Source organism: Sorex araneus, chromosome 4 (genome assembly GCF_027595985.1).
Source record: "Sorex araneus isolate mSorAra2 chromosome 4, mSorAra2.pri, whole genome shotgun sequence".
Lineage (NCBI taxonomy): Eukaryota > Metazoa > Chordata > Mammalia > Eulipotyphla > Soricidae > Sorex > Sorex araneus.
In genome coordinates, this window is record NC_073305.1 from 219,328,715 (window position 1) to 219,350,002 (window position 21,288).

Sequence of the window (21,288 nt, forward strand, 5' to 3'; positions counted from 1 at the left end):
GCGCTCGCAAACCAGGCGGGGTGGGGGGCAGTGCTGGTGCGGGGCGGGGGCGCTGCCCCACTTACCCGCCGTAGGCCGGGATCGGGGGCGGGGGGGCGGCGGCCCGGAAGGTGTTGTAGACGGTGCGGCCGCGCCCACGGAGGTGCGCCCCTCGGTAGGCGGCCGCGGCGGTGGCGGCTGGGTACGGGAAGCCGGGCACTGCGGGAGAGAAGACAGCGGTGGTCAGCAGCGGCCCCGACCCCGGCCCGCCCCCCACGGCCCATCTCCACTCAGGCCACCGCCTCGCTCCGGAGACGGTGGGCAACTGAGGCCAGCACCCAGCGCCCCGGCAGTGAAGGACAAAATGGGGACGAGGCATTCTTAACAACAGAGGAAAGGAGGAAAGGGTCATTCCCAGCACGTCCTTCCTTCCTTCCTTCCTTCCTTCCTTCCTTCCTTCCTTCCTTCCTTCCTTCCTTCCTTCCTTCCTTCCTTCCTTCCTTCCTTCCTTTCCTTCTTTCTTTCTCTTTCTTTCTTTCTTTCTTTCTTTCTTTCTTTCTTTCTTTCTTTCTTTCTTTCTTTCTTTCTTTCTTTCTTTCTTTCCTTTCTCTCTTTCTCTTTCTTTCTTTCCTTTCTCTCTTTCTTTCTCTCTCTCTTTTCTTTCTTTCTTTCCTTTCTCTCTTTCTCTCTCTATTTCTTTCTCTCTCTCTTTCTTTCTTCCTTCCTTTCTTTCCTTTTTTTTTTTTTTGCTATTTGGGTCACATCCAGTGATGCACAGGGGTTCCTCTTGGCTCTGCACTCAGGAATCACTCCTGGCGGTGCTCGGGGGACCCTATGGGATGCTGGGAATCGAACCCGGGTCAGCTGCGTGCAAGGCAAACGCCCTCCCCGCTGTGCTATGGTTCCAGCCCCAAACACTTTCTATTTCCCAAAGGTAGATTGGAGCATGTATGTACGACGAGTTCTTTAATCTATATGTACAATGAGTTCTTTCGCCTTTATACAGATCTGCCATTGGCCGACATCCATCCAGTCATCTTCCTATATCCATCCGTCAATCCATCTGCTTCCCACCCACTTTCTACCTACCCATCCATCCACCCATCCACGTCTGTGTCACGAGTCCATCATCGATCCTGTACTTACCCTCCACCTGTCTGTTCCTGCCTTTCTATCACCATCCGTTCTCTATTGCTATCATCACCCATCTATATCTCTATTATTTATGCATTACTTATCTTCCTATCACTCACCATTCGTCCATCCATTATCCAACCATTTATCTATCTACCCATCCATCTACCCATCCATCCACCCATCCACCGATCTCTCCATCCACACCTGTGTATCTAATCCATTATCTACCCGCCATTTTGTTGCTGTTGTTTTGGGGCCACACCCAGCAGTGCTCAGGGGTCCTTCTGTCTCTGCACTCAGGAATCACTCCTGGAGGTGCTCAGAGGACCATACGGGATGCCGGGGGTTGAACCCAGGTAGGCTGTGTGCAGGGAAGCTGCCCTCCCCGTGTACTATGCTCTCACACCATCTATTCACTCTGTATCCTTCATCTATCGCTATGTTTCTCGTTGTCTTACATTCTTCTGCATCTACTAGCTCTGCATTATCTGCCTTCCTATCGCTTATCAACCATCATCCATCCATCATTGCCCTGTTAATTATCTATCTGCCCTTCTACCTGTCTCTCCATCCATTTAGTCTGTTTATCTATCTAACATCTACGCAGCCGGCAGTCACAAGTACACAGAGAAATACATGTACACTGCGTATTGTACCTTCAGTTCACACTTGCATCTGTGTCAGAGAGCCCAACAAACATGTTTGCCTATGTATACAGATCCATACACCTGCATGTACATGTATGTACATGTGTGTGAGTACACGTGTGTGTGGCCATGTCTGTGGCTATTCTGGTGCGTTCCTTCACATAGAGCCGTGGGACACAGACGCCCCTATTTCTCTCTGAGGTCATTCTCTGTTGGACTTGTCCTCAGCCCGCTTTCGTTTACTCCTGACTCCGTCTTTATGCACAAGCGGCTCTCGAGCCAATTAACTTCACGAAGCTACGTGGCAGGTGCAGGAAACTCCGGGCCCAAGACACAGACCGTGATCCCGTGCCAGCCGCCTCCTGAGCCCGCCGCAGTGTCGGGACAGCCCCGCAAGGTGTGAGGAATGTGGGTGAGCTCCCGAGAGGAGCCGGGCTGCAGCACGCCACAGGGAGGGCCTGGGGAGTGACCCCTCCTCTCTGCTGGGGTGGGAGTGGCGGGGGGAGGGGGGCAGGTCCACACAGGGTAGAGGTCTGAGTCCCTGTGCTCCCGGGCCCTCCCGGGAGCCGCGATGCTGGACTCCCCTCCTCTGCCTTCCTCCCGCCTCAGGCCGGCTCTCCGGGCTCCCCCCTGCCTGGCTCCACCCAAGGGGCCACTCAGCGCTGCCCGGGCCCTCCAGGGCAGGAAGCACATAGGGAAGTGACTGCCCCCACCTCCCACTCAGCCCCTGAGGGTCGCTGGTGAGGCAGCAGTGGCCGAACTGCACATTCCTGGGAAGTCTGCACAGCCCACCCTCTCCTGGGCCTGGGTTCTGCAAGGCACGAGCCCTGGGCCCCACCCTCTCTCCGGGCCCTTGAGGCTGTCACACCCGCTTGTCTCTGCGTCCCCTCACCCTGCCGTGCCAGAGGAAGGCTCTGACTTCATCCTCTGGGGTTCTAAATCCTGCCCAGAAGGGGTGTGTGTGTGTGTGTGTGTGTGTGTGTGTGTGTGTGTATGTGCCTGTATATGTGTGCACCTGTGTGCATACGAGTGCATGCATGAGCATACATGTGTACATGTTTGCCCAAGAATTTGCATGTGTGCGTGTATGCATGCATGAGTACGTAGTATGTGTGCTGTGTATGTGTCTATGTGTATGTGAGTGTGTGCATGAGAGCCTGCATATGTGTGTGAGTCTGTGCATACACATGTGTGGTGTGTCTGTGCACACACCTGTGGCCTGGGTACATGTGAGTGCATCTGTATGCATGTCTGTGAGTGTGCACACACATGTGGTGCACATGTGTGCATATACATGTGTGGTGCATTTAGTGTGCACATACACATGTGGTGCATACGAGCATGCATATACATGTGTGGTGCATGTGAGTGTGCACATGTGTGTCATACATGTGTGTGCACATACATGTGTGGTGAGTGTGTGCACATACGTATGTGGTGCATGTGAATGTGTGCATATGTGTATACTGCACGTGAGTGTGTGCACATAAATGTGGTGCACGTGAACAAGTGCACATACGTGTGTGGTGCATATGAGTGTGTGTGCCAGGACAGCACAGGCACAGCACGTGACGCTGGCCCCTGTGGCCAATCCTGTCCTTGCAGGGGGGGTGATCAGAGGGGGGGGTGTTGTGGGAACAGGCCCCTCCTCCATGTCCCATGCTGATTGTCTCAGTGGGGTCCCAGGCTCACAAATCACAACCCTCAGAATGTCTGGGGCACCGGCAAGGGCGGGGGGGTGTGGGGAGCCCACGACGCAGCCCAGGAACCTGGCACACGCCCACACGCGGTGCTTCTGGGAGCCGTTTCGGGGGGCCTGGCGGGTGCCACCTTCCCTCTGCCTTAAGCCGCCCAAAGCCGGGCTCTCCCCTTCCTTCCGGCAGCTTCCGCAGCACAGCCCCACCCTGCCCGGTGTCACGTCCTCCTGGGGGCCTTCCGGCCGCCCCGGGTGAGGCTGTGGCTGGAGCTGGAGGGCCCGGGAGGAAACTGAGTCCAGCGGTGCCAGGGCCCGGAGCGAGAGCACTGCGGGGAGGGCACTTGCCTTGCACACAGCAGAGCCCGGACTGTTCTCCTGAGGGTCCCTGAGACCCCCAGGAGTGACCCCTGATCGCTGAGCCAGAGCCAGGGGGTGGCCCCCAAACCACAGAGAGAGAGAGAGCAGAGGCCCAGCGCCCAGGGAGCCGCTGTCACGGCCGTACGGGACAAGGGGAGGGACTCAGCCTCAGAGGCCGGGCGCCGGCTGGGGGCACAGGGTTCCCTCAACCCCCCTCCCTCCTCCTGCAATGGCAGGCCGGGTGCCCGCAGGCCAGGCTCACTGTCTCGGGGACTGTCTGCCGGTGAAGGCCAAGGCCTCTCCCCTCCCTGGGTCCCCCTCCTCTCTCGAACCATGCGGGGAGCGACAGGACCACCAAGCCCAGGAAACAGTGCTCTGCAGGCCGAACTCACCAACAAAACCGTGTTTCTCAAACCACCCGGGCCGCGCCCCCCTCCCCCCTGCCTGCCACCCCAGAGCACCCTGGTCTGGGGGCTGTGGTTCGGGGGCTCTTTGGGGGAGCCCTTCGTCATTAGCCCCACGCTCAGGAGCACTGAGGCGCTTCCCAGCTGGACCCAGGAGGCACGGCTGCCCCCAGCAGGGCCCAGTTTGGTGGGGACTGTCTCCGCGTCTGAAATCAAGCAGATGGGTGCGGGTCCGAGCAGGACACTGCTGACCCTGCAACGCCGGGGCCGGGCCAGCCCGCCTCAAGCTCCTTTTTAATTTCTTTTTTTTTTGCTTTTTGGGTCACTCCTGGTGATGCACAGGGGTTACTCCTGGCTCTGCACTCAGGAATTACTCCTGGCGGTGCTCAGGGGACCATATGGGATGCTGGGAATCAAACCTAGGTCGGCCGCGTGCAAGGCAAATGCCCTCCCCGCTGCGCTATCGCCCCAGCCCTTGGGCTGCCTTTGCAATAATTCGGGGCGATTGAGGTGTCAGGCCGTGGAAGGGGGCTCAGAGCGGCGTGGCCGCAGGGCGGCGGGGGAGAGAGCAGGGTGTCTGCAGGCAGGGCCCGGTATGTGTTGGGGGCACCCCGGGTCCCACTCTGCTGAGGGACCCATCCCCTGTCCAGGCAGGCGTGATCCTACAGGGCCCAGCTGTGTGCCTGCAGGACAGGGGTGTGGGGGGCAGAGTGGGCGAGCGAGGGGTACCCAGCCTGGGGCCAACCCAGAGCTGCCCCGGAGCCTCTTCCTGGGCTCCTGGATTCTCCCCGTGACTACGCGCGGGTCCTCCCGGTCTCGCTGTGCTCCCTCCCCCCTCTGCCCCCGCAGCTTCCTCTTTCCCCCTCCCCGTCCCTTTCTGTCACTCCTTCCTTCCCTTTCTTTCATTTCTCCCCTCCCTCATTTCCTCCTTTCTACACAGCTGCCTCCATCCTTCTTGCATTCCCTTCATTTCCTTCCCTCCCTCCCTTCCTTCCTTCCTTCCTTCCTTCCTTCCTTCCTTCCTTCCTTCCTTCCTTCCTTCCTTCCTTCCTTCCTTCCTTCCTTCCTCCCTTCCTTCCTCCCTCCTTGCTCCCACCCTTCATCCTTTCCTTCCTTCCTTCCTTCCTTCCTTCCTTCCTTCCTTCCTTCCTTCCTTCCTTCCTTCCTTCCTTCCTTCCTTCCTTTCTTCCCTCCCTCCCTTCCTTCCTTCTTTCCTTCATTCCTTCCTTCCTTTCCTCCCTTTCTTCCTTTCCCTCCTTCCTTCTCTCCTCTCCTTCCTTCCCCCCTTTCTTTTCTACCCCTCTCTCTACCTCTTTCCCTTCCTTCCCTTCATGCTTTCACTTACCCTGACCCCCTCCCCAGTAGAAACTAACTGCCAGGAGTGCCCCCCCCCCCGCAACACCAGCAAGCAGCTGTGATACAGGGATGCAGGGGGGCTGGTGCAGGAGGGGCGGGTCAGCCTCTGTCCTGCTCGCCGACCGGAAGGCCAGGCCATGCCGTGGGCCACTGTCCCGACCATCTGGTGCAGGAAGGTGACAAGGCCCGAGACCGAGGCCGCCTCTCCCTGTGCCATCAGTGCTGCCCTTCCCCGTCCTCACCAAGTGTCTCCCCGACAAGAGGGAGCGAAAGTTCCCCCCGAGAGGAGGACCCCGGGGCTCGGCAGACTGCAGTGCCCAGGGCCGGTCTCTCCCGGGCTGCCAGAGCAGCTACGGCTCTTTCCCCACCGCTGCAGGGGCTGCGGGGGCTCTAGAACATTCCCCCGACTCTCAGAGCACGCAACTGCCCGGCGGACGTGTCACCGGGTGGCCTGCGGTTCCTCCCCGCTTCCCCCTCATCTGAGTTCCCAGGCCTGGAAGATGAGCTTGTGGGGGGGGGGCGGAGGAGTGGCCCCGACACCCCGAGCACCGGCCAGGCTCAGCCACGGTCTCCACCATCCCTGGCCCCGCGGCTCCACGGCCACGTCCTGAGTCAGGACCGGGAGCTTCTCTCCTCGGGCCACGTGACAAATACCCATTTTAAGCTGCGAACTCGACTGTGGGTCAGACTTCCCTCCGCTAGACGCAGACGAGAAGGAAGGAGCCGACTGATTCTTTCCGCCTGCCCCCCCGCCCCCTCCCCGGGACACAGCCTCACAGATGTCGGGGCGCCAGGACAGAGAAGGCAGGATCGGAGCAACAAGCTAGTGACAGGCTCCAGCCTCACTGTCAGCGAAACCCAGAGGGCTTTACCCTGGGACCCCGCTGAGCATCACGGCCGGGCTTGAGAGTAACACGAGCTCAAGTCCTCGTGTCGTGAAAACCTTGCTCCACCTTGCTCCGGAGTCTGGAGCCAAGAAACGGGCGAGAGCGTGAAATAAATCCCAGGCCAGTGCCACAGGGAGCTGCCTAGCGTCCTCGCCATTTCCAAACCAATGTCGCTCGGAGTCATAACCCTCCCGCCCTGTCATCTGCTCTCCGTTCCCGTCTCGGCTAATTGGGAATCGTGTCAGAGAAGCCACAGATTTTGGGCATTCCTGAGCCTCAGCGTGGGAGCTTGAGCTTGTTGCTTCGTCCTACTTGGACTTCGAGGTAATAAATATGCAGACCGACCGGCAATGAGGATCGGAGGGAAACAGTCGGGGTGGCTGAGCGGGTGCGGCATAAATCCTTTAGTTCTTGGCACAAGAGGACAAAGAAGAAGAACAACAACAACAACAAGAACCCACGTAGGTTCATTATACGGGAAGGGCTCCCTCTTACACCCTATCCAGCATGAATCAAAGTGAAAAATCTGGTATCACTGCAACGAAAATTGGATTTAGCTCATAAGCTAAAAATGACTTTCTCTCCAAGAAAACAGGGCAAGCGCTTTCGGAGCAAATACCAATTGTGCATCTTGTTGACAATTCCACAGTCTCTGCCCACCCACTCCCAACCTTCAGCTAGATTGATGCCAGAGCCCCCCCAGCCCCAGCCCCCGCCCCGGGGAGGAGGGCGCCACAGAGAAGCCCCCTCTATTCTAGGTCAAGGCGCCCACCAGGGAGACGGGAGTTGGGGGTGGAACAACAGACCCCACCGTGAAGAACTCGGGTTCAAGGCAAACCAGGGATCTTCTCCAAGGGGAAGATGCGTGGGTGTGCTCACCAGGGAGGTGGCTCCTTACCCAAGTGTCACTGGCTTCCTGCCTGTCTCCCCCTCAAAGACACCCCACACCGGGCCTCCTCCTGTGGGATCTCTGTGTTTCTAGCGTCGGACTCCCGTGCTTCCTGCCCTCCCCCCAGCCCGCATCTCTTTCATGAAGATGGTGCTTACCTTGGAAAATAAACACAAATGAGATCATCGCACCAGCCGGGAAATCCCAAGAGAAGACGCACAAAACCAGTGGAAAATACTTGAGGGTTATAAGCTGCATATTACAGTTTTAGAGCTCGGGGAGGAAATGGAAGAGGAACAGATGCCAAGCCCGACAGGGGGCCAGGTTCTGCATCAAAGCCATAAAAATATACAACCGCTTTAATGGGCAATTATTCTTTGCATTTGGGCGCTGGGTAGAATTTGCATGAGGTTGCCAGATGCCCTGCAAAGGTGTGCGGTCAGGATGCAGGGAGGGGGCTCTCTCTCTCTCTCTTTCTCTTCCCCTCCCTCTCTTCCTCTCCCTCTCTCCCTCTCCCTTTCTCTCTCACTCTCACTCTCTCTTTCCCCTCTCTGTCGTCCCCCTCGCTCCTTCTCTCTCCCTCTCTTCCTCTCTCTCTCCCTTTTTCCCTCTCCCCCTCTCTCCCTCTCTAACTTTCTCTTTCCCCTCTGTCTCCCCCCTTTCCTTCTCTCTCCCTCTCTCTCTTCCTCTGTCCCCCTCTCTCTCCCACTTTCCCTCTCCCCCTTTTTCTCTCTCTCACTCTCTCTTTCCCCCTCTCTCCTTCTCTCTCCCTCTCTCTCTCCTTCTCTCACTCCCTCTCTGCCTCTCTCCCTCTCTCTCCTTCCCTCTCTCCCTCTTCCCCCATCTCTCACTCTTACTCCCTTTCTCCTCTCTGTCTCCCCTCTCTCTCCTTCTATCTCTCCCTCTCCACCTCTCCCTCTCCCTCTCTCTGTCTCCTCTCTCTCTCTCTCTGCTGAGTCTTCCTCCTTTGTTCCCCACCATCACCCCTACCTCCCCGCCCCCCCCACCACACGGAGTTTGAATATCGGGAGGCAAAGAGCCATGCTCATTTGGGGATGGGGTCGCTCTGCAGGAGATTCAGAGGAGGAAAGAGACACTTACACAATTCTGGGGGTGCAGGAACGCTTTCAACAGCGGGTTCGTGGTGCTGCAGAATTCCCCTGGGGGGAACACCCGTTCCATGCGCTGGACCGTAAATTAAGAAGTGGCATATAATAGGTGACACACCAAGGCGAAATGAACAGCCAGCTAGAGCTCAGCCTCAGAGGCAGAGCTGAGTGTGAGCTACACCCCGGCGATGAGCCCCCCGAACAAAGAAAAAAAAAGAAAAGAAAACCCCCAACACAAGGGATTCTTTTTTTTTTTCCCAAATGACAAAAATGTTTGCTTTTTTTCCCCCCCGGAAATGAATCTCATAAAAGATACATCACATTGATTGATGACACCATTAGGTCACTATCTTTAAATGACATTAAATGGAACGTTGATTTTGATGGAGCATATTTAGTTTTAGGTCAAAACAAAAATGAAAAGACTTTCAGGATTTAAAAAAAAACAATTTGGAAATTTCAAGGCTTGGGGAGGGGGCTTGGAGGGGGGGAAGAAAAAGACTGAGGGGTTCTAGTCAGTCATCTGCCAAATTAAAAACAAAATGAAACCCAAACCCAAAATGGCCTCTTTATTTGTGGGATTCTCAGAGTCGCCTAGTCGCATTAATCCCTGAGACACACATTTGGGATCAGCTCCTGTTTCCTTTTAAAAGGCACGTTGATATTAAATACTGCTGTTTAGAAGTGAATAAATCTACATTTTGGACAAACAGTTTCTTATAGGACAACCTCATTTGAAATGCATTGAATAGGAAAACAAAAATTTCTAATTAATGTACAAGTCTAATCACCATTCTCCACATGGAAGAGTAATTTTTCACTGTTCATTTGCTCGGTTTAATCTCAAAACTGACATAACAGAAACGCAATGTCCTATAAATCTCCACTCATTTGTTTCTTTAATATTCATATTCCATTGAACTGCAGTTGCTTGTTGCTGCAGCCTATTACAACTTGCAAAAGTGTCGATAAAAATATTATGAAAGGCAAGATGTGTTTCTTCCCGGCTGTGCAAGCCATTTATGTGGGGAGAGACAATAAATGGCTCGTGGCTGTTCCCCCCAGCCTGCTGCTTGGTGGGTGATTAGTGATTAATTACCTGGCAGCAAATTGACATGGCACCAGGAAATTGACACAGCCCTGATTAATTAACTTTTTATGGGCGGTAGTTACTCACAAAACATTGCGCACCATAATTGAATCTCTTTACATAACGTCATGGTACAAAAGTTTTAGTCAAATCCAAATTAGCCAGAAGTTTCCAGCCTGTTACAGGTCTGATTAGGATATGTCGGAAGGCTTGGCAAGGACTTGAACTTGGGGAGAGACGCACGGTTCGCAGGGAGGATGAAAATGACATTATAGTGGCCTGATGGGCCACGGCGGGTCTAGGGCCCCGGACCTCTCTGGCCCTGTGCCCTGTGTCCTTGCGGCCACACCTGGATGCTCCATCTGGGGTGCTCCCGGGAATCCTCCTTCCTTGGCCAGGTCCCAGAGGGGTGCACTGTGCTCCCGTCCTAGCCCCATCTCCCCCCGGCCGGGCTAGTCCCCGACACGACACATCAGCTTCCACACTTCCTGTCCACTGGAGGCAGCTGGGTGACCCGGCTCTCCCTGGGGATGTCCCGGCGACTGAATCTGGTGCTAAGGCTGTCTCAGCACCCAGATGAGCGCCTGGTGGGAGGCAATGCAGAAAACCCCCATCCCGCGGTAAGGTAGACTCTGCACCCCACAGAGGTTCAGTGACAGCCGGGTAGGGGGCAAAGGGTGGGAGTGGCCCCTGGACTTGTAAGGAGGATGCTAAAGAGGGGATGTCGGGCCTTAGAGGAGCTCTGGTTGGTGGGGGATCTTGGGGGGGGGAAGGATCAGAAGAATGCCAGCGCGAGATCTAACTCATCGGGCAAAACCCATTCTGTGGGGGAGGCCTTCCTGCCATGAAGAGCAGTGAGCAGGGCTGGAGAGAGAGCACAGTGGGGGGGGGAGGGAGTCTGTCTTGCACGGGGCCAACCAGAGCTCAGCCCCCACATCCCACAGACTCCCCCGAGCCCGGCCAGGTGAGAGCTGGGTGGTCCCCAAACAGTGACTCATGTGTGCTACCCAGCAGATCCAAAGAGTAAGACCCGAACTCATAAAAGCTAAAAGACCGGCCTGAGCTGATGTCTCACTGGCCTGGGCAGGGAGGGAGGGAGGGAGGGAGGGAGGGAGGGAGGGAGGGAGGGAGGGAGGGAGGGAGGGAGGGCAGGGCGAGGGTTGCCCAGGAAAGTTCAATGTCCTCCAACAAGAGAACTAGGATGAAGCTGTCTCAAGGAAGCTTTGGGAGGGAGCTTCCTACATCTACTGCCCGCTCCCCTGGAGGGTCTACAACTCTCCCCCGCCCCCCAGTATCCTTGCGGCCAAAGCCGTGAGCCCCTGACAACTAAACCCGACTAGGACGTTTCTCCCAGATGTGGAGAAGCTGGTCAGGTCATATCGGGGAACTCTGCGTCCCCTCCCCACCGCCGGCCCTGCACAGCACTGGGCGGCGAGACTGTTCTCAAGAGTCCCCCTCTACTCCCAACGGGGTAAGAAAGAAATCTCTTATCTGGGAAAGGGATAAACCCAAGTCATCGAGAGGGGAGGGAAAAACAAAGAACCAAGTATAAGGAAAACAGAGGGACTGACTCAGGGCGACGAGGCCACCGGCCCCACGCAGGGTGGTTTCTCACGGAAGGACACAAAACAAAACCTGGGGACTGGAGAGAGGGTGGCAGTGGGAAAGCGCTTGCCTTCCCCTCGGGCGTCCCCTGGGCGCCAGCAGGAGTGAGCCCTGCGCACAGAGCCAGGAGGAGGCCGAGCCTCGCCGGGCGGGGCTCAAAAATTGGGAGAAAAATCCCAAAGACCCTCATCAAGCCCACGGGGCGAGCCTGACACCACGCGTGTGTGTGTGTGCTCTTTCATCGTCAGGCCGTGGCCAGCCGGGGGGGAGGGGTAGCAGCAGGCGGGACTCGACTCACAGCCCCTGTCCTGGTTTCCCCGCAGCCCTAGCCGCGCCCTTCTCGCTCGGACACACCTGGGGAGAGGAGCAGCACAGAGGCGCGGGCGGGACACACGGTCTGCCCTGCTGCGCCCCAGGCCCGCCGACCCCAGGCCCCAGATAGAATTTCTCGACCGTCCTATCCCGCAGGATGAGGGCGGGTCTCCATCTCGGCGCAGGGGACCGAGAAGGGAGACAGAGTAAAGCCCTGCCCGGAAGGCGGGTCCTGCTCTGGGAACAGAGGGGCATGCCGTCCCCCCGTGCGTGTGGGACACGGCCTGACCACCAGCTCAGCGTCTCCCGCCTCCAGGAAGCACACAGGAAGCCGACAGTCACACACATGACGGCCGATCGGGGCGTGAGCACAGCAAGTGGCTAGGGTGGAATCACTGCTGAGTTAAGCATATGGTGGCGTTTGGACACCAGGGGTCAGCCAGAGCGACAGGCCAGCGGCCAACCCAACTTCCACACCGACCCTGTCTGGTCCCGCGGGCCCTGCTAGCAGTGACCTCTGAGCAGAGCACAGAGCCGGGAGCAACACTGGGGCATGCATTCCCAGCGTTCCCCGGGGCTGCAGGGATCCGGGGCCCCGGCCAGGGGGTTGTGCTTTGCCCTCCGGGTCCTGGAGATGGGCCGGGCGAGGCCGCGGGCACTTCCTTGGGCAGCTGGACAGACAAGCTCAAAGCCGACCTGACGGGCGGTCCCTGCACACACGGACCCGAGGGCGGCCTGACCTGACCCCTGCAGTGACCACGTCGGTCAGGCGCTTGGTGCCCAGAGAGGGGCGGGTGTGCACGAGCCCGCCGGGACCCCGAGATCCCCACCGAGGCAGGGGCACTCGGACCTGCCATTCCTCCCCCAGTAGTGCTTTAGGGCCCTGCGGGGTCCCGGGGGCTGGGGGTGTCTCAAGTGCTCCCTGAGAAATAGCTCCGCCTGCCTTTCTCAGCAAAACAGCCCCAACCCCCAACAGAAGCATGCAAGCAGGGGTCCGAGCACCACGGGGGCGCGTGCAATGGAAAGCCAGGGGGTCTGGGGTCTGGGGGTGTGCACCTCCACATGGGGGGACCCTCCCCCGGGCCACCCGCACATGCTCGCAACAGTCGCGTCCGTGACAGCGCGAGGAGACACTGCAGCACTGGGGGCCTCCCCGGGGGCGCCTCCACCTGGGGCTGCTTTCTGCGCTCAGAGGCGGGCGCTCAGCACCCTTCCTCCACAGCTCTCTGGGGGGGGGGGGTCGCATTTGGAGGGGCATCAGGCAGGGGAGCAGGAGGGGAGGTGAGAGGTCGGGACGAGGGCCACCGAGAACCCTGATGGATTATTCTCATTGGCTGTTCCGAGCTCCCGCCGACGCGCTTACCCCAGCTCTGAGCACTTGAGAGTTTGCCTCGATGAGCAAACCCAGGTCCCCCGCCCAAACCCCAGAAGGATACATCTGCTCCCCTGCACCATCACAGCCACCCCCCCCCCCCCCCCGCCTGCTAAAGCTTCTCTCCAGCCCTCGCAACTTTCACGCCCTTGCAGGGGCGTCCGAGATCGTGTGAGGGAGGAAAGGAAGCGGGTGTCTAAAACAGCACACAGGACTGCACGGCACCGAGGGGTAAACCCCAGGCCCCGGATTAAAGGACTGAGGCCAGGGAAGAGGAAGAGGAGCTGGAGGAAGACGCGGGGCTGGTGGCGGTGTCCGGGTGAGGCATAGCAGAGCTAGCCCCGGAGGACGGCAGCCGGCTGAGGGGAGGGCGTCGGGGGACACTGTGGTAGGGCTGGTGTCGAACACCGTTTGGTTACTTGCTTTTCAATTTTGGACCCATCCCCCACCCCGTGTTGCTCAGGACTTGCTCCTGGCTCTGTGCTCAGAGGTCACTGCCAGCAGGACCACTCAGGGGGGGATGGAACTTGGGCTGGCCACTGGCCCAGTGCTCTGGTCCCTGGTGTTGGAGCACCGCGCGCTGAAAACTCAACTATGAGTAACTTCGTGAAAGCACGGCGCCTAAATTAAACACACAGAGCCCAGCTCTCCAGTGAGCTTCTCCACTCCGGGGGGGTCGGCCCGCCTGGACCCCGGGCGGGTGGAAGGGCCACGGTGGTGAGGGCCACGCAGTGCTGCTCTTCCACTGGACACATGACACAGCTTATCTGTGACCGCTACCACAGGCCTGGGGTGCCCGGGGAAGTCCCCCGGAACTGCTGCCTCGCTGCCTCTCCGTGGCGCCTCCCCTCCGCCTTGTTCTCTGGCTGTACGTGCCCCCGAGTCCCAGGGCAAGAGAGTTTATTGTTTTAATATCTGTCTGACACCGAGCCGAGCAGCCTCCAGCGGCTTCTTATCTGTCATATGTATTTCTGTGAAAGAAATATCAAGACAAATAAGATGTTTGGGGGCACACCGCGGGATGGGAGCTTCTGCAATCTGCAGGCTCTCGCCGCCGTGAGACCCCGCGTGAACACAGAAGCCCGTGAGCTCCGGCATTGAGATTAATAACCAGAGCGTCGGGAGAGCCACGCGGGCCCCATCGCCAGCAAGGAGGCTGCGGGTCTGCGGGTTCTTTTATTCCCCACCCCCCTTTGAAACAACTGAGGATGTTCAACATGTGTGTGTGCGTGTGTGCGTGCGTGTGCATGTGTGCGTGTGTGTGCACATGTGTGCGTGCGTGTGTGTGCGTGCATGTGTGTGTGTGTGCGCACGCTCGCGTATGTGTGTGTGTGTGTGTTTAGAATTTTCCCTGAAATTCTTATACAACAGCCCATCGGGAGGACAGACTCTGATTGGCAGTCAGTCCAGTCCAAATCTCGAGGCAAGCAAGGAGTTAACCCATCTAGGAAGGTCTTAGGGGTGGGAGATGCCAAAGAGCCAATTGTGGACTGTGGTGCAGGGTGGAGAGGGGGGTTGGGCAAGGTTCTCCTGAGAGGGGGTTCAAATCTCCTGCTCTGAGGCAGAGAGAGTCTTTCCATGCTCACGGAGCCCAGCTCCATTCCTGACCCCGACGTGACGACCCCCGCCCCCTCACCACCCAAGCCCCTTCCTGTGAAGTCCTACAGGTTCTGCTGTACACGATGGCGCTAACCTCAGGAGGTTGCGGTTAGGGGGGGAGGGCCAGGGGGAGGGTGGGGAAGAACGTCAGAGCTTTAGACCAGCAGATGTTGCTCTTATCATTATTCATAGACTCTAGGGTCAGAATGAGGACACCCCCCGCCCCCTTCCTCCTGGGCACATTAATTAAGAGGCAGCTCCAAACCCAGGAGCCAATACATCCCATTTTAATACCCCCTTTTTTTAAATGTAAAATCATCCTTTCTAAAAATATATGATAAACGGGCTGCAAATTGAAAGACAGTGAGGCTGTACTCAGTCCTATTCAATCCGGAGACCAAAAGAAAAAATTAATAATACTTATTCTGGCTTTGGGGGAAATTTTGATATTTTGTTCACCACGGATTCCTCCCCTGCCTGCCCCCCCCCGCCCCGATGCAGAGTATTTAAAAAGCACGTTGACATTTAATGCATGAGGATTCTGTGTCTGCAGGCACCTCTTTAAATCCGCCTGAGATGGGTTTCCTCCTGGCTCACCCTGGCACCTGGTTATGATTCTGGGAAGCCATAACCTCCAGGGAATATCGACAAAGCCATGTCCGGGGTAGCCCGGAAGCCAGGGTCCCCGGAAAGAGACCCAGGGGAGGGGGAGACGAGTTCTAGGGCCTGGACGTGGTCTGTTACCAGAGCTCGGGGCAGGGGCCTCCTGCGTGCTAAGCACAAGAAAGGGAAGTCATAAATTAGCGGAGACCGTTACTTTAATTACAGAAAACCCCGGGAACTTCTATCCCTGACCTGAAAGCCGAACCATGCGGGTCTGATTTATGTTTGTTTCTGTCACTTAAATCATTGTTTTATGAATTCTACACAACGGCGTCCATAAAATCCGCGATCAATATATCAATTAAAAACGTGCCACTTACCACTTGCCCTTGAGCTTCATACACGTGAATAAAGGAGCTGAGTTTGCATTTGGGTAACACGGAAATTCCTGAGCATTTGCCAGGGGGACGGGAGCAGGAGGGGGAGGGGGCTCCCCTGCCTCCTTCCATCCTGTCCTGGACCCAGGGGTGAACGTTCCAGGGTCACAGAGAAGGCTCTGAGCTGAGAGCTACGGCTCAGCCGAGTGTGTGTGCGGTGCACTGGCCGTGCCGAGTCACCAAACACTGCTGCAGAAAACGCTCTCCTTGCCCATGACAAGGAAACCTGGCATCTCTGTGCCCAGGGCACTGTCCTGGACGGAATGACCCCCTCTCCCGAGCTCAGAGGTGGAGGTCCTCATGCCACCCACGTGATAGTATGTGGAGCCGGGCTTTTAGAGAGATACCCCAGCCAGAGTCACATTGGGGTGGGGGGACGCTTATCAGGGGACGGAAGAAAACTGTCATGGAAAGAGAGGTGGAGGGACCACCCAGGAGCCAAGAGGAGAGAGAGGCCAAGGCGGAATCTTCCAGAACGGCAGCCTGATCCCAGCCTCGAGCTCAGAGGAAACACTTTGCGGCTGCGTCAACCCTCCAGTCCGTGGGCCATCGTCAGGATCAGCAAAACCGAACCTGCTCTGACCAGATTTCTCTGGAATCGGAAATGGCCTGTGGAGCTGGTGACCCAAGGAGGGAGACGCAGGGTCGTTTGTCCCTGACCTTCGCAGCATGGCGTGGCAGGCCAGTGAAGGCCAGGGGCCCAAACGGAAGGTTGTTGGTTCCCTCAGTGCCATGTATGGGCTCCCCCCCCCGCCACCACACACACACACACACACACACACACACACACACGCACACACACACAGAGAGGCAGCTCTCAAGGTAAATGAAAATAGAGCAAGACAGACTGAGAAGGTGGAAGGGCAGGTGTGATGGGACGTCCCCGGGAGACGTGCATGGCACGGTCAGGAGGACGCCTCCCGAGAGAGCAGGCCCCGGCAGCAGGGCCTGGAGACGCCCGCCCGGGCCAGTCCACAGGCAAACACCAAGAAGCACCACGGGCAGGTGCTGGCAGGGAGGTGGAGAGGGAGCCAGCTGGGCCAGGCCTGCAGGGAGGATGTGTGGGTGCACCAGGAAGCGGGTGCTGCAGCGCTGTGGGGTGGGGGTGTGCATGGAAGACGGGGAGGGAGAGAGAGACTAACTGGGCAGGCGTCAGCCCTGCAGGGAGAGCCCGGATGCACCCAAAGGCTCAGGCAGGGATGATGCAAGAGAGCGACAGGCTGGCGCAGAACGTGGGCTGGCTGAGGTGCGGGCATGATGCGGACGTGGGCACCGTCCTGGGTGTGCAAACCACAAACCCCACCTCTCACTCTTGGGCACGGACGCGACCTTTTGAGCATGAATGAGGAAAAAAATGCAGAATCCTAAGGCATGGATTCGGAGCCTTGCGGAGGATTTGTGTCTTTGGAGAAAAAGGGGTTCTGCTGGCCCAGTTATTCCATCCATGGCCTTGTGTGTATAGGTGTGTGCCTGCGTGTGTATGTGAGTGTCTGTCTGTGCATGCGTGTGCAGGAGTGTGTGTGCACACATAAATGTGTGCCGACGTTAGTGTGTGTATGCTTCCCTGACGGTTGTGAACACATGTTCCTTTAAGCCATTTAAAAATCTATTCAGGAAATCGGAAGAGCACAAAAACAAAGCTGATTCCATTGACCTGGTTCCTGCTTCTGGAAACATCTATTGTCAGTGGAGCTGACAGAGGGTTTTCCCATGCATGGATGCCAAGGATACCTCTTGGCATTCAACTAATGCGAGTGGAAGTGGTATTTTAATTTGAAGGAGAGCAGGGGCTGTGTTCTTGACCTTCCTCTTTCTGCCGGGAGTCATTTTTGATGTCAAGCATTCACGGTACGCAAACAGAGCTGATAATAATCCACCAGATGCTCTTCTGGACCTGGGGGTGCCCGTGCCCGGCGTGGTGGGCAGAGAGCGGCCCTTCCCACCAGCCCGGCCTCACCCCAGCAGTGCGAGGTGAGGCAGGGGACGGCGCCCCTCGGAGCAGGGAACTAACGCTGTTTAAACATTCGCATGGTGCTGCTCTGCGCGAACCTGGTGCACCTCGGTTCATCTTTTAAGACAAAAACATTCGTGTTCGCTGTTTGTGTTTGGCATGAGACGAGCTCGGCTGCCTGACTGTCTGGAGCTCGGCCCTGGACTCTTTTAGGTTTCTGGAAAGTGCCCATCATATACTCGGGAACGGGGGCCCCTTAGGACATCAGAGAGGGAGTCTGAGGTCTGGTACAGCATGAACCCCGATAAAGCTGGGGAATGCAGAGGGTGAGCAGAGGTGTCAGACGGGACAGGCCCAGGGATTAAGTGACACGGACAGCACTGAGTGACAGATCTCTCACTGGGTCCTATTCGTGGGATGAGTCATGTTGAGGGGAGGGTCACTTACCACCTATGGGGGGGGCATTATGCAAAAAAAAAAATGCATCCTTAGCAAACCAGCTACCTCCCAGAGCAATGATTTTCATCACAGACTCATTTTCTTCGGGGTCCTTTACAAAGTGCCTCCCCGACTCCCAAAAGGGTGTTCTTTACTCATGAACAATCTGGCTTGGCAGAGGGGCGGGGAAAGTGACCATCCAAGGCCCGGAGAAGAGAGGGCCCCGGCAACAGCCCAGAGAAGGCGAGGCGTCCGGGTGGAGGCTGGTCAGCCCCTAAGGTCCCCAGTGAGAAAGGCTGGCCAAGACGCCCTCCGCCCGGGAGCACAGTGGCCAGGTGCAAACAGGAAACAGCATTTTCAAGTTCAAGCAAAGGAAGGCACCATGCAGGGTGGCTGAAGAGATGGAGAGCTCGGCTCTGGGGCCCAAGGCTGGGGGGACCCACGGGTCTGCATGGTCTGGGGCTTCACGGGAGGGACTTACGAGCCTTTATCTCTCTCTCACATGCACACATTCACACCCGCACCCATGCACACACACAGACACACTCACAAAGGCACACACACACTCACATTCACACACGCACTCATACTTCACACTCACAGACACTCATACATGCACTCACACACACACTTACACATGCATTCACACACAGTACATATTCACTCACACATACACACACACTCACATATTCACTCACACACACATACACACACACTCACATATTCACTCACACACACATACACACACTCACACATGCACTCACATTCACACACACTCACATATTCACTCACACACACATACACACACATACACACTCACACACACACACACATCTGTGTATTTGAAAAAAAATCACCCTTTCTCAGCTAGTGATATTGTTTCCGCAAAGTGAGGGGTGGGGCAGGAAACCAGAGAGTAGGGGGCACTCTTATCTTGCCCGCTGACCCAGGTTCAATCCCTGGTGCCCCTTAGGGTCCCCTGAGCACTGCCAGGAGTGACCCCTGAACTTAGAGCCAAAAGTAAGCCCTGACCGCACATGGGTGTTCTCCGTCCCCCTAAAAAGAACAACAACCCCAGAGTTATGACGCTCTACTGGAAGAGACCCCTCCCCGGCTGAGGCCTGAGGGAGGGTTCCCAGCTGACGTCACATGAGCTCTGCTAAGACACGGCTGGGCCGGGGGCACTCCCTGGCGAAGCACAGGCTCAGCCTCTGCGAGGTGCCGTGCCCAGGTGCCAACTCCGCGCCTGGGCCCTCCCACCCGACTGGCTTCCAGGTACCTGCAGCCTCGAGAATAGTCTGGGCTGGAGAGACAGGCCAGCAGGGAAGGCACTGGCCTTACACGCAGCGGGCCTGGCTCCACCCCGGTACCACTCAGGGTCCCCTGAGCCCCCCCCCCCCCCGGGAGCCACCCCTGCGCACTGGCAGGCAGGACCCGGACATCTGAATAGGAAAGTGGAGGGGAGTCACCCCTGCGTTTGGGAGGGGAAGGACACGTGTAGGTGCCAGGAAGAGCCGCCAGCTGACCTCCCAGTGCAGCCCCGCGCCCCAACGTGGGGGTCGCAGGGTCCTTCTGGCCACCCCCGTGCGAGGAGGCCCAGACCCTGCACGGGCTCGCCGTCAGCGTCCTGTGAAGACGCTCTGGGCTCTGTTCTACGGGCGGGGAAGAGGAGCTACTGTTTCCTCTGACGCTACAGAAGGAGGTTCATTATCTTTTAATGTTTTTGAAAAATTGCTCCTGGCCCACGGGGAGTGGGGGGAGGGGACGATCGATGGAGAGGCAACAAACAGCATGGAAGTTGCGAGCCTCTTCGCAGACTTCCCTGACGCTCCGTGAAGGACGGGACGGGCAGGGAAGTCGCAGGATGGACGCTGGGGATGGACGGGGGGAGGGGGCGGAGCAGACACGGGCAGGCTCTCTCTCTCACCTGACCCCACGGCGCGACTTTCCGACCCATGAAGAGTGAGCAGGTGTGGGGAGGGCGCCCCGAATCTGTCCCTCACCCAGTGAGGGTCCCTGCGGGGGCCAGCCAGCAAGCTGTCCTCGGGCCCTGGCTCTGAGCAGGTCGGGGACAGGCTTTGCCCTGAGTCTGCAGCTGGCCGGACCCAGGGCCTCATGATTGTGTGTGTCCCCTACGTGAACCTCCTGTCCGCATCACGCGTCTGGTCCCGACGTGTCACCCATGAGCAGCGTCCCCTTTGCGTGTCACCTGCGCGTGCCACCCGTGTGTGTGTGCTGCAGCTGGGCGCCAGCTGTTCGCCCGTGCATGCCTCACCTCTGAGTCACACCTGTGTGACCCATGTGTCTACACTGGGCATCACCTGCGTGTGTCTCCGAGGGGCTACGGGAACTGGGTGACGCGAGTCCCCGTCTGCCGTCTGTGGCCCCTTCCCCCACTCCCTGGCGCTGGTCACGCGACTCTCTGCCCGCCCTGCCAAGCATAGTCCACGCCAACCGCGTCTGCCGTGGCACCAGCTCTGCGGGGCCGGCCAGCGGCAGTCGCCGGGGTGAAAAAGGACATTGGCTCAAGGCCCGAGGGTCCCGGGAGCTCGTCCTGGACTGAGCAAAGGCACATTTCAGCCCCCGACGGCTCCGTGGACCAAAGGCGGAAGAGAACACCGTGGATGCGAGAGGGTGGGCCTCAGTCTCCCGCTGTCCTGGCACACCGGGGGCGAGGGGGTAGTACCCATGTGCCTAGACCCAGCTGGAAGAGCAACCCGCAGGGCGAGGCCTCCCCAGAGTCAAACACCAAAGCGACTGTTTGTAGGAGTCCCTCCATCACCCCCACAGTCCTGAGCACTGAGCACCACCGGGAGTGAGCCCCAAACCACAGACTGCTTGGCGTGAGTTGACACACAAGCTACTCCCGCGGCTACAAAGCCCTCGTGGCAGTACCTACCTGGCGTGGCAGGATGGGGAGGGGGCCGAGCCCGAGGGAAGGGAGTTCCTTTCCTAGTTCTGGGGTCTCGGGACCCTGGCCCAAGGCGGGGCTGTTCCTAAGTCTGCTCAGAAACGCTTGGCGCCAGGTGGGGGAGACTGGGCGTTTCGGGGACACGGAAAGACGCTTGACTCCAGAGGCGCCCGCAGCTCTGGCTGCAGCTACAGCCCCCAGCCTGGGGACCAGCCTGTCCCCTCCCGCCGTGCGCCCCGCCCCACCTCAGGCTTGGGAACAGAGATGCTGGGCTGTGGGACGGGATGCGGGGGCTGCTGTGCCTCAGACTTCAGCAGCCTCGCAGCACCCCGCTCCCCCGCCCCGATTCATAGTTCAACTCTCACCCCCGAGAGGACGCCTGGGGCTGGTCAGGCTCGGGGGTCGGAGGGGGCATGAAGATGATGAGGTCTCGGCTGCAGCCTGGCCCTGTGGGGACCCTGGGCACAGTGCGGGGGAGGAGCTGACGCCCCTACTGACCTGGGAGCAGG

The 21,288-nt window shown here is 58.0% G+C and overlaps 1 protein-coding gene across 34 annotated transcripts in view; it reads right to left on the bottom strand.

Moving 5' to 3' along the window:
• Window positions 1-21,288, bottom strand: part of RBFOX1 (RNA binding fox-1 homolog 1) — a 1,316,266-nt gene that overhangs the window by 51,949 nt on the left and 1,243,029 nt on the right. For 23 of the 34 annotated variants that reach the window (XM_055136054.1, XM_055136041.1, XM_055136046.1 and 20 more), the window contains 2 exons: window positions 8,454-8,537; window positions 66-198 (listed from right to left, as the gene is read on the bottom strand). In XM_055136054.1, the coding sequence (XP_054992029.1) occupies window positions 66-198; window positions 8,454-8,537 (217 nt within the window). The remainder of the gene's footprint in view (window positions 1-65; window positions 199-8,453; window positions 8,538-21,288) is intronic. The other 11 variants (XM_055136048.1, XM_055136040.1, XM_055136068.1 and 8 more) reach the window with 1 other exon arrangement.